Genomic DNA, 13,055 nt, shown 5'->3' on the forward strand with positions numbered 1-13,055 from the left:
TTGTACTAAACAGGCAATCACTGAAGAAAGTGAAGCAGAATGCTGGGAGGAAAAAAAACTTAGTTCCCAGAAACCAAGAACTGGGAATAACCTAGGCCTACCAAAGTTAGCTAAAACCACAACTGCCGCTGTATAATAAAACCTATTTTTTCATGTTGTAAATTTTTTTTCTTACTTTTATAAAAAACAAACCAAACAACAAGAACAAAACAAACCTACACCAAAATCATCTACGGAGTTTTAACTCAACATACATCAACACCAGTTGCAGTCCCAAAGGGAAGCCTCTTAGGCAACCAAGCCCAGTCAGGCTCTCTGGGACTTACCACAGCCAGGACTACAAGCACAGCTGACTCCAGACCAGTCTGAGAAGTAGATTTCCACTTTAAGCTAAGAACAGGCACACAACGACAATCTTACTCTCAACAAACACTTATCACGGAGGATCACATACTCTATACTGTCAAGTAAAACCTGTGCAAGTGTCCAGTGATAGCATGGTTCTATAGGTAGCTCAAACTATTACCATGGCTTCAGGTGTGACAGTGACCCGCAAAACTGTGGTGCAAAGGACTTGAGACAGAAAAATCCATGTTTAATGTTACATTTCTGTATTTTCTAGCTTATTTTAGGGTTAAGACTATCTGGATATCTGTGCAGTGCCTAGCAAAACAGAACTATCCTGATCAGGGCCTCTGGACAGCACAGCAATGTAAATATTGCTAAAGAATAAATGAAACTCAATATAATCCCTCCCAGACTGACAAGAACTGGCATCCAAAGAAACCAAGGAATGTACAGTGTGTCGATACCAGGGTTCATTTTGGGATACAGAATGCTGTAAATTAACATAAAAGCATATAATGTCCTCCACACATTTTTCCTGTAAAAAATGTGTACATTTAAGTGAGCCCCTATAATGAATGCCATGAGAATCTGTTCTTAAGTCTCTTGTAAATAAGTGCCCTTATCTTAAAAAGTAAACAATTGTGTCTTCCCCCGCCCCCTTCTATTTAAGGCTACTAAAAATGTTTATGTTGTGGAAGATTAATTCAGAAATCAGACCAGACTTTTTATAGACTTTACTCCTATTAAACCCCTGCCTGGGAAAACATAAGCAATGCTAACATACCTAGAGCACTCAATGAGAAATTACACTGTTTACTCTAAGTGAACAACAGATTGTCTTGGAATGCAAAAACTGCTTTAAAGCCTGGGCATTTCATAGAGGAATCTCTGTTTTACTGAGTTCTTGGAGCAAATCATAACTTGAAACTACTACTACTTCTCAGGAAATAACTTCAAGATCAGGGAACTTACTGGGCTTTATACTTAGATTGAATGCTGAAAATAAAGATGCTGCAAGACGGAAAAAAAGAAATAAAACAACATTGCTGCTTCTATCTATAAACCATTGCCTGCATCTCATGCTTAAGCATAGCAATGAAGCTTTGTGTTAAATATATATATGCATATATATGGACCTTTAACCAAAAAATAAGTTTTTCAAGCAGGTTTCCAGTTCCACAAGATCTCAGACAGCCCTTACGATTAACACATCAGCAGGCCCATTGACCACCTGTTAGAAAATCAGGCCAAAGGACCTGGAGTCTTGTAATGAGCTCTAGCAAGACATAACGCTAGGCCTACACAAAGGTCACTGCTAGACAAAAGCTGCAGCTCCACACATTGTTATGGGGTGCGGAGTAATATTGTAGCAGTTTACAGCGGGACTAATATGCTTATAATAAAAATATGCCTGGTTGTTTGCAGAATTGTTAAACTCCATCCTTCTGTCATCCATAAATTGGTAACCTCTAAAGAAAACCGGAGCTTCCCACATGTTCTTTTCAAAACAATACATTGAGTTGTTAGTCAATTCACTTTGTAAGTGACCAGTCATACAATTGATACCAAATAATTATTTGTAAACATTAGGGTAAATGAAGACAAAGGGCAGTATGTGTTCCGTGTAAAAATGTTTAGTTTAGCAAGAAATTTCTAAAACAAACTAGATTATGTTTCCTGGACCTCTTTCAAAACACTGTTTCAGTAGTTTCAGTGAAGAGGCGATCCCAAATGCTCAGCGGGCAGAAAAGGAAACTGCTGGCAGTCTCTGGCTCACACATTTTGGGCATGACCTCATTCTTTACTACCACTTTTCATTTTTGCTGCAGTGCTTTAAAAACCAAGTCTTGACGTTATTTTTGTACATTACCTTTAATTATGACTTAAGAAATGCAAAGAATGCAACTTAAAGTTGTAAAAGAAAGCATACCTCCCTTACAACTCATTCTCATACAGTGAGAAGGCAGGTGGCACACACAATGCACCATCATATATGCCTTTGTATCCAAACACAAAATAGTTATGTTTTTTTAAAGTGTGCTCGCCTCTCTGAATGGAAGGCCAAACCTAATGCTATCTGACCAGCATTTTTGGAAATTAACTATATAGCAATAGTAGTACATAATTTCCCTAATAAATTTGACTTAAAGAGCCAAATTTCCTTTTCATAAGTAGCAGGTTCATATCTTAAATTATACAGAACCATTAAGGTATCCATACCCTAGTTATATATGCAAGAAAAAATTGTTCAAGCAATTTAAGATATAGCTTTATCTATAAGGGAATATCTAGCTGCCTAAACCCCAATTACCTTAAAATGGTTCTAAAAATAAATTCATACTGAAATTTCAGAGATTTCTTGAAATATCAAATTTAACATTACAACTTTTATCTCTTTGATCATACCAATCTTGATCAAGTTTAAACAATGATTATTTATCAATCCATCAAAACCAAGCAAAGTTATTTCTCCCAACAAACAGCTGTCATGAGTGTACCACTGATAGTTTAGTCTTATTTTGAACCTACTGTTTAAATAAGCATTCTAGTCTATGCTACCAACATATTCCCCACCTCTCCAGTTGAGAAAGATAAGATATGCGTGCTAAATTAAGTAAACATCACAACAATTGTTCAAAACAAGATATCAGAAATACAAGCTTAGTCAAACTTGGCAAACAATTTTAACAACCCAACAGTTCTCTGATGTTAACCTTTTAATCTGATTTATTCTAGTGTCTGGACTCTCTTGAAAGTTAGTTTTACACGTACATTTTTACTTTTCAAATAAAATGCTTGCCATCACTGAGTATCATATTTCCCAGACAAGGAAGAGGCCAACATTCAACTACCATAGTATCCACTCATATATCTTCAGAAAAAGCAACCACCACATGCAATTGGGCCTCACAAGAGTTAAGAAAAAGAAAACTCTACCCAAATCCTGTCCTAGGCAGCATTCTGTGCTTCACTGTACTGGAACACGATTTGCCTCTAAGCAGACTGCAGCGTGCAACCAGAAAAAATGTTTAAGATTTGAGATAGCTAAACTTCCCGCTAATCACAAACTTCAACTGATAAGTTCGTTAAATTCCTCAGCATCTCTACAAATCATGTTTTTTTAGTCTTTGTTCATGAAGCAGTGCACAGATACAAGCCTCTGAGAAGCTGGGAAGGTACCTTGCCTGCCACGGAGAACTGAGAGCAGGTTCCAAGGGATACGCGAGGCCTACTGCATAGGGGCAAAAGGGATTTCGTGTCCAAAATGAAGACCGGTTTCAGCAGTACCGGGGGGAATACCTGTTGTATTAACCCTCCGACCCTGCCGGCTGTTTAGGTAACACCTGTAAAGAGGAAACTTCGGAAGGAAGCAAGAGACCACCCCCGAAGCGAAACACCCAGGAGCTCCTTCCCCCCCGCACCCGCCCCCACCCCCCACCCCCGCCAGCCCGGCCCTCGCAAAGCCAAGCCAGGCTCCTTTAGGCGCCGGTTCCCTCACAGCCAAACAGTCACTTCGGAAAAATCGGTACCCCGACAACCACCCCCACCGCGTCCCTTCCCCCCCACCTCCACACCACACCGCGGACAGGCGAGGGGGAGGGGGGAGGCAGGATCACTCAGAGCCGCCTTGTCTGCTGCTTAAAAGGAACCCAGCCCAGGCCCGGCCTCCAGCTGCTCAGCAGCCACCGGAGCAGCTCCCAGGCACCTCCTCAGCCGAGCGAGGAGCCAGCTAGGCCCCGCTGCGGCTTCCCGGGGATGCAAAGCGAGGAGCGGGCTCCTCACGCCAACGGCAGGGTCACGTCCCCGCCCGGCCCCACACGCAGACACCCGGGGGGCAGGCGGGAAAGGGGGGGGGGCCCTCTGCGAAAGGCCCGGCGGGGACAGCCCCTCGGCCCACCCTCCCCAGGCCGCAAGTCACCCGGCCGCGGTACGGAGAGGAGGAAAGGGGGAAGGAAGCCGCAAAGCAGGGCAGGCTCTCCCTCTACGGCCACCCCGCAGAGAGAGAGGTAACCCCGCGCCCAGAAGGCCCAAGCCAGGCGGCGAACAGGGAAAGGCAAGGGGTGGGGGGGGGTAAAGAAGGAGATGAAGCGGGGTTATAACCCAGCCCGTGTAGAGGAGGGTACGTGGGGTCCCGGCCCGGGGCGAGGAGTGTTGGGGGGAGGGTAGCGGGGGAAGGTGGCCGCACTTACTCTCATTTAACACCTCCAGCAGCTCGGCGCAGCTCTCACACATTGTTCATTAACAGCAGCAGCCGCCGCCGCCGCCTCCTCCCGACCATTGATTGATCCACTCGGTGCTGCTGATTGATGATTGATGGGGGCCGGGGCGGGGGTCAGTCGGGGGGGAGGGGAAGGAGGGGGCGGGAAGGAATGGGAAGAGAAGGGGAGGGGGAGAGGCAGGGGCCGGTCTGGGATCCGGGGGAGGGGGGGGGATGGGGCGGCTGATCAATGCAAATGAGGCTGTGGCGGCGGCGGTAGCGGCGGCGGTGGGGAGGAGAAGCCGAGTCACTCACTGGCTCCCAGTGACTCCACGCGCCGCCATTTTGCTGAGGGGGAAGGAGGAGGAGGGGACAGGAGCGAGGGGGGACAGGGCGCTCGGGCTCAGCTCGGCAGTTTCCGACCAGGCAGGAGGCGAAGGTGGCCGAGTCCCTCCTCCCTTTCCTTTCGCCCCGCCTTCCCACCCCGGGCCGAGCGGCGGGCTGCCGAGCAGGGAGGAGGAGGAAGGGGGCGGGCCGGCAGCCGGGGCCGGGACGGTAAAATGGCGGCGGCGGCGGTTGCAGCTCCGCGCGCGCCCGGGGTAGGGCGGGAAGCGCGTTTCCCTGCCCTCTTCCCGCCTCCCGCGAGGGGGGAATCTCCTCCAATAACGCGCACACGCTGCTGTGACAGGGACAGAGGAGCGGCCTCTCCTGCTTAAAGTGAACGGCCGCCGCCGGAGGACTCCCCCCGCCCGCCCCCTCGGGCGCCCTGGAGCCGAGCTGCCGCCGCGCCTCGCTTTCCCGCCGCTCTCGCCTCTTCCCGGGCTGCAGGAGGATGGCTCCCGCGGCAGACTCGGCCGGGTCTCCGCTGAGCGGGCAGCGGGTCGTGAGCGCTGCCCGGCTACTCCCTTCTCTTGATTTTTCTAGACGTTGGCCGAGCTGGAGACGTCTTCCTGGGGCACGGCGGGCTGGCGCGGAGGCCCTTTGGGACCTCCGACCTGAAGGGAGCGCTTAGCACACGGCGCCGAGCTCCAGCAGGCGCCTTAGGGGCTCGCCGCGTAGCAAGGAAGCTTCCTCGTTCTCGGCGGGTTTTCAGGTCTTTCGGTAGTTACTGGCGTTTTCCGCTGGCGGGGCGCGGGACGGAAGAGTCGTCGGCCATCTCCTTCCCGCCCAGCCCCGGCCGAGGAGAGCTGGAGCTGACTCAAGGGCGGGCATGTGGGGGCACTTCCTCCCGAAAATCAAGTGTTTAAAATACTACGGTGGCGTTTTACGCAAATAAGTAGATGGTTTTTACCTGATATAGTTTTCGACCCTTCTTTATTTTTTTTTCCCCCTTGGACAGTAATTTATTCTGCATCGTAATCGTCTAATGGCAAGTACAGCCTCTGTGAATAGCTGGAAGTACCGCATTGTCATGGAAGGAGAGCCTCTTAAAAAATAAACGGAAGCATTTCACTTAACGTTACATAATTTATGCTGATTACAACTACCACTTCAGTTAACTCGTGTCTTGGGCACGTTTTGAACAAGGTCTCAGACCCGTGGAAGACAACTTTTTAGCCAAACAGTTTTCCATACAAGAAAAACCTTTTTCTGCTCTCTGTTAACCTTGCACACTCGCATGCTTCCTCGCCCAGGTACATGTAATTGGAACATGGATCACATGATAGGTCTTGGCTGCTTTCACTCCCCAAAGTAGCCACTGCTCTAGTACTGTGGGTTTTTATTTCTGTAGTACCACCCAGTGGTGAGTTAGTGTATTATTCCAAATACTTCTAGTTTACTGCCTTGTACATAGGATTAAAGAAATCTATTAGTAGCCGCAATGCAGATGCAATATAGTTTAGTAGAAAGTAAAATAAATCAAAATTGCCAAATTAGGAAAAAAAATGGAGAGCTGTTTTGACTTCCTCAGTGGCTGACTTAAATGGAAGAAATATACAAGTCCAATGTCATTGTGGAAATGCAGTTCTGTTTTTTTAATTCCATGTGCATATTTATACAGGCTGATAACACCACTAGTGGTTGTATATGTAACCTCCCACTCAAGTGCACAGAATGCTGTCTTCGTAACAATCCTCAAGGCATCAGGTTGTCCAGCTAAGACAACTCCACTGCTGTTGAAAAATAAGAGACAAGCTACTTTGAACAACAGACTTCTCAGCTACAACAACTACTGTGGAAGTCAGGAAAATACTAGAATGATCTTTCACCCAGGTTTCTTGTCACTACTTGTTTGTTAAATACTTTCCAAGTTAGGGTTATCAACAAGAATAGCTATTCTTAAATATTCCCTGCTGAAATTTCCATTTACTAAATTAAACCAATATAGAACATTAACATCTTGAAGAGTCTCCATGAGACACAGATTCCTTGTTGTGCAATATGTCACTTGGATTAACATGTGAATTAAAAAAAAATCTTTCAAACAGGATTCCTGAGAAAAACCAGTACAAGAGACAGAAAGACTGCAAGTAAATAAACTGAGACTTCCCTGAAACTTTTTAATCTTTCTTGTGATATGTAACTTAAAGATGTTTTAACTCCTGACAATCTTTTCTAAACAGTGTGTTTTCTACTGATAGACAGAAATCTAACCACCACTAACTAGTTATTAAACTAACTAGTTTAGTAACTAAACCTCCACACTGGTATGGTGGTTTAGTTATTAAAATGATGCAGATGTACTAGACCCTGTAAGGCCTTTTTTGGTTGCATGATCTCTTCCAGATAGCCTGAAAACTTGTATAATGGAAGAATAACAGCAGTCCAGAGTATTACAGTTATCACATTCTGCTCATGCCTGAATTAAGGTACCAACCACCTTTCTTTCCTACAGCACTGCTTTCAAAGCTTGCAATCTGCCAAAGGTGGACCAGAGGCTTTTATGTTGTGTATATACATGATGTTATGTTTCACTTGATGTTGTGCTGTCTTACCTTCTATGTGTCTGAGATTATTTCAGTTATCTTTCTTTTATATGTCATTTTCACAGCTTTCATGAGTTGTCTTTGCAATATGCCATATGCCATTTTCTGAATTGTATCAGTCTTCATTTGCTGGCATACCCTTTACTTCTTACCATTATCAAAATTGAAGTTAGTGAAGTTGGAAGCCAGAGTTGTACAAAGAGAAGCTTAGAAAGCATCTTAATTTTGTTGTACCAAAAGAATATAAACCCCGTACCTCCAAGAAGTCATACTTATTCACTTCCTTAACTAGCATCATATTGCACAGGTATTCCCGCTAGCATGGAATTGATCAGTGGCTATATGATACAAGTGAGTTATCTCCATCTAGAAAAAGACCAATTTTTTTGATGGAAAGCATAGTTCTATGATCTGCACAATCTGATTTGAATTTGCACTTTTCTTTCTCCTCTTCCTTCCTTATACCGACCTTCCAGTAAATTTTATAACAGAACCAAAATTAACTGCCAAAACATCTTGGAAGATTGTTTTTCTGACAAATCAGCTCTTTGATCTGATTGCAGCGCCACATAAACACCAGAGTCAGCACAAGGAAGGGGCCTTTTGAAGCATGGTGTCACATGCCAAGTTCAATGAATACAACAGAAGAGTATGGGTGACCTCGAGTCACTCCTACTTTTGTGCAGACTGGAATACTGCCAACCAAATTCTTTCTATTGCACACAAGAATCTTACTTTTTTTTTTTTTAATAGAGATGAAATTGCCTTTTTTTAAATTAAACGTTAGCTTCCAAGCAGAAGACAACAAAAGCTATAACTGGCCTGGTTACAGTGATCATCAGCCTCCTGCTCTTCTATGCATTGTTTTTTTTCCTCTTGACCTTTATTCTTCTCTTCTCACATGCCATCCTTGCAAGGTTGTTTGATCCCCAGGAGGCCCACTTCCCTTCCCTTGACTGCAATTCTTCTAATCTGGAAATATTTGCTCTGGTAAACTGCCAGAACAGTTCTTCTAGAGGAATAACTTAGATAAATGCAAGACCTGAGCAAAACTAAAATTCTAAATCCAAACTTAGGACTGGATTAGGAGTTTGAGAACATACATACTTTCCAAAGTTAATGTCCCGCTGTGTCCCAACATTGCACTAATACTGTAGTCCTGTTTTACTTTAAGGTAAAGATGGAGTTAACCATTCACCAAAAGAAAAAACAACAAAACAAAACCAAAACCAAGAAAAAAAACCAAAACCAACCACCCTGAGGTAGATTAGCAGTTGAGGTAGTAAGACTGGTCATTGCCCCCATTCCTTCTTTGGGACACTTCAGCCTCTCCTAGCCTGCCTCATACTTTGTATTTTTAAGCCTTCATTTTCTATATGAACTTACATAATTGGTCACTTGACTTCAGAATAGTAATTGCGGAATGTGAGAGACTTAACTGAAACTTTTTTTTTACATTAGTCATGTTGACTACTTTAACCAGAGCTTTGTCTGATGTGGTATGACTGAATTATCTTCTGTTTGATCTTTCTATTGCTCTGCTGTAGGTTCCCATTCCTGTAGCAACAATAGCTGAATGGATTGCACATTTACTCCTCTGCCGCCAAGATTTACACTGAAAGGTAAACTACCAGTGATTTCAGCAGATGCTAAGAGGAAATGGGAGCTGTGGCAGCTGGAAAGCAAGTGAATAATTTCTGCTCTACAGAGGATAGTGTCAAAAAGGTGAATTCCAGCCAGTCCAGTTATATCTGTGACCTCTAGTCTGGAATGATGCTGGAAATGGTTGGGATCCATTGCCTAAGAAATCCTTAATTTCACTAAAGGAAGTAAGTCTCTACCTGTAAAGTTACCTATGAAACTTGGCTGAAGTGCAACTGTAAATCAGTTTAAATTTACACACTTATGTTTCAGCACTTGACTTTCATTGCTCTATTAGCATTTCAGATGTTTTAACAAGGTTCATGTCTTACTAGGCTTTGATATCACAGCACCCTGTGAAGACAAATTCAGTTAGCTTAACTCACCCCCAATGTTAGAGAACACACTCAAAACAATTCATAGCCCTGTCTATTAGGCCAAAAACATGTCATGTAAGAATAGATAATGCTCACTACACCACCAAGCTACGTTAAAACAGTTTGCTCCAAAATCAGCTGCCTAACTGGCTGTTGAGCATTTTAGTAGGAAAATAGTCTGCATTCTAATAAACATTATTACCAGCTATTAGGTGTGGTAAGAATCACACTGTACAGCCAGGTAAACAGGGCAAGCTCTACTTTAGAGTGGTTTCAGACTTTATCTTAGAGCCCATTTCTCAAGTTGTAATCTTGGTTAGTAATTCAGTTGAAGTTTTTTGTTTGCGTACTTCTGTACCCATAAAGGTCTGGTGGAGATTGGACTGTACTAACTTGAGATTCAGTGCTACTAGTCTAACCACTCCTTTTTCTAGATGAGAGAGCCTGAGGATTATGCCTCCAATCTCAACCTTATTTTGGGATAATATCCCTCACTGTGTGTTTCAATCTTCATTTTGGTTGTTTCAGTCTACAAAGTATTGTCAGATGACTGGTCATCTCATGCCTTTGATTGGAAAGCAAGGCAACAGCTACATCCTTGAGCATGAGCAACAGCGCCATCAGCAACTGAACCATCTGACTAATCAAAGAGAGAGAGCACAGACAGCTGGCTGGCTTTTTTTTTTTTTTTTTTTTTTTAAAACATTTGGACCTCTTTTGGACTTTTTACTGGTAAAACATGTGTTCACAATGTTCCTTTAGAGAACTTTTATGACTGCAATCTAACACTAAAGAGATGCCACAAGAGAATTCTGGTCATTACTGCCTGGTTATCAATAGACATGTTAAAATAACGAGCAGTGGTAACAAGTGGGCTGCAGTCAGTTCTTTGCGGCACACATACAGCACACATACACACTTAACCTTGTTATGTAGTCACAAAAGAGAAAACAATTTTAACTCCTCCCCCCATCCTCCAACCTAAACCGGCCAATTCTTCCTGATAGTCTTTGCTGAAATTACAGAATCCATGAAAGACTACAGACTTTTCAAGACTCAGAAAAAACTAGCAGTAAACGCTTTAAAAAGAGTTAAAAGGTGTTCACAACAAAAAAAATAACAGGCCCCTTGACATGTTTTTATGGAGAACTTGGAAGAGATTACCCAATGTATAGCCTAGGAAAAAGTGCCATTTCACTTTTAATTTACAAGAGGTAAATAAAAGTGGAAGTGTCTCATTTTCATCTTTGACTTCTGTCATTCTCATCCATACTCTTAACTTCCAAAACAGTCCTCCTCAACCCCGTCTTTTCTTAGCACTCTATTTTCTTGTACCCACTTACAGCACGAACATGCAGTCACAGGTAGTGAGAAACACATGTACAAAGACCAACAGCAGCACACAGGGCTGGTATGTACGTACGAATAGGTGATTTCATGTGCTTTAAGTAATTAAGGTCCATTGTATGTGAAGTCTTACCTGAAAAATGAAGCCCTCAACTGGAATGGCTAAGCCTTTTCCCAAGGTAAAGCTGCTGGCCATAATCAGCATTGGACAATGAAGCAATGATCTCCTAAATTTGAAAGTCTAAAAATAAATTCAATCTCAAGACATCAAGTGCAGATGTGCATTCATGAAGGGCAGATGAAGGGAGAGGTATGTTTGTACTCTTTTTTTTTTGGTACCAAAGTGGTTTTAAAACAAACAAACAAACAAACAAACAAAAAAACCCCACCAACAAAAAACCAACCCCAAACTATCTCTAACATTCCAATTTTGCTCCGTAACATCTGGAGACAAACCTAGTAAGCAGGGAAAAAGTCTAGACATATCTTCCAGCAAATACAAACAGTACTCCAGAAGTCTTGGATCAGTAATCATCATTTATACAACAATAAGTGGGCTATGGGACAGACTGCCCCTGGTCACAATACAGCACTAATGCAAGTTCCTCACTTCAGTCAGCCTCTCTGCATTTTAATGCATTATTTTCAGCATCTTTTCCTAATCTTTTTTTTCTATTGAGAAACCCACAGCTGAGGTATTCTGAGGTCTTACTGCCTTTCCAGTGCTAAAAACTATTAGAACTAACTCTTAAACCTTCCTTGAGAGATGAGCATTTCTAAAACTTTTTTGCATAAATATTAGCTTTATTGGAAAATAGTTTACTTAACCAATCAGATTAACACACACCAAATTATTCTAGTTAAAAAGAACCAAACAAAACAAACTAACCTAAAATGCTTTGGAAAATAATCTGCTTCAGTTACAGTAGCAAACATGTCATGGTAGCCTGAAACAAGTACTTGGGGGTGTCTTCATCAGCTAACAGGCAATCAGTTCACGTAAACACAGAAAACACCCTGTAATATTTGTATTTATGAATGTACTTGGAGTACACAGAATTGGGGTTTTTTGAAATACTTGTATAGAAATATGCACAAAACATTGGCTTACATATAATTACAAGTTATGTAGATGTTTATATGATGGTTCATGCTTTTTATCCATATATTTTAATTTACAGAGTGTGCATTAGAACCAGAACTTTCTTAGATGTAACATTGTAATTATTTTTTCCACACTCAGGATAACTACACTAGAAATATGCACACACACAAGTAAAATCTTTAATGGTATCCAGAACTCTGCATAAGCTGCATTTTTATAGCATCTGCAGAGATCAGTGAAAGGCACCGATTCTTAAGATAAGTCAAAACCACAGTTAAGTTTTTAGATCTAAAAGGGAAGCAAAGACTAAGATTAAAATTTTTTTACTAGATAATCCAAAAGGTATCAACGTAACAAAACAACTCTTTTCTGAATCAACTTTAGAAATACATTTCAGATTTGTTATTTGAGTTTAGGTCAGATGTAATTCTTCAATAAACAACCAGACCACGAGCCTCAGACTAACGTGAATCTTAAATATGGAAAGAAGTGACATGCATAAAAGCATATATGCATTTTTTGTTCAAAACTAGTTTCAATACATTGTTAATGCCACTGCATGTCAGAACCAATTCAGTATTTAGTTCTGTGACTCATGGGATATGATCACTCTGACATCATGCTATTGGTGGTATTTATTTCCATTTTAATAAGATTTTCTTACTTCTCTGCACAGCTTTTGATAATCTGTAGCTCTATAACGCTGCAAGACTCAGCCTGGTCACAAGCCATTTAATGTCCATTCCAGCTAAGTCCTTCAACAGTACTTTGAATATTTTACTTTAAACTGCCTATTAAAGATGATACTGCCTTCACGGAGCAGAACAGAGAGCTATAGATGAACAGGACAGGAAGACAGGAAAAAGCTTAAATCATGAGCTTTAAGGAGAAAAAGAAATGAGGTTCTGTAACTATCAAAATAATGAGCAATTTTGGTAGGCTGTATTCTAAGTCCTAGCCATAAAGGGTTTGAGGAACCTCCTCTCCAAAGACTAGCAACTGCCAGCTCACAACAACATTTATTATCGCCAAATGATCCTCACACAGGAGCAGCTGTGCTTTTTTAGGGCCAGCTAATTAAAACAAATGGAGAGATGTTCACAAACAGAAAG

The 13,055-nt window shown here is 42.4% G+C and overlaps 1 protein-coding gene and 1 long non-coding RNA gene across 13 annotated transcripts in view; one reads left to right on the plus strand and one right to left on the minus strand.

Moving 5' to 3' along the window:
* The window catches only part of USP34 (ubiquitin specific peptidase 34), a 139,722-nt gene extending 134,485 nt beyond the window's left edge, over positions 1–5,237 (minus strand). For all 12 annotated transcript variants that reach the window (XM_052784027.1, XM_052784025.1, XM_052784033.1 and 9 more), the window contains exon 1: positions 4,539–5,237. In XM_052784027.1, the coding sequence (XP_052639987.1) occupies positions 4,539–4,581 (43 nt within the window). In that variant the 5' untranslated portion in view covers positions 4,582–5,237. The remainder of the gene's footprint in view (positions 1–4,538) is intronic.
* Positions 3,843–10,157, plus strand: LOC128140394 (uncharacterized). Its single transcript, XR_008234717.1, has 3 exons — positions 3,843–4,355; positions 7,274–7,356; positions 9,021–10,157. It is a non-coding gene; the product is annotated as an uncharacterized LOC128140394 (long non-coding RNA).
* Positions 10,158–13,055: the final 2,898 nt, after the last annotated feature.

This window comes from Harpia harpyja, chromosome 4 (assembly GCF_026419915.1).
Source record: "Harpia harpyja isolate bHarHar1 chromosome 4, bHarHar1 primary haplotype, whole genome shotgun sequence".
Lineage (NCBI taxonomy): Eukaryota > Metazoa > Chordata > Aves > Accipitriformes > Accipitridae > Harpia > Harpia harpyja.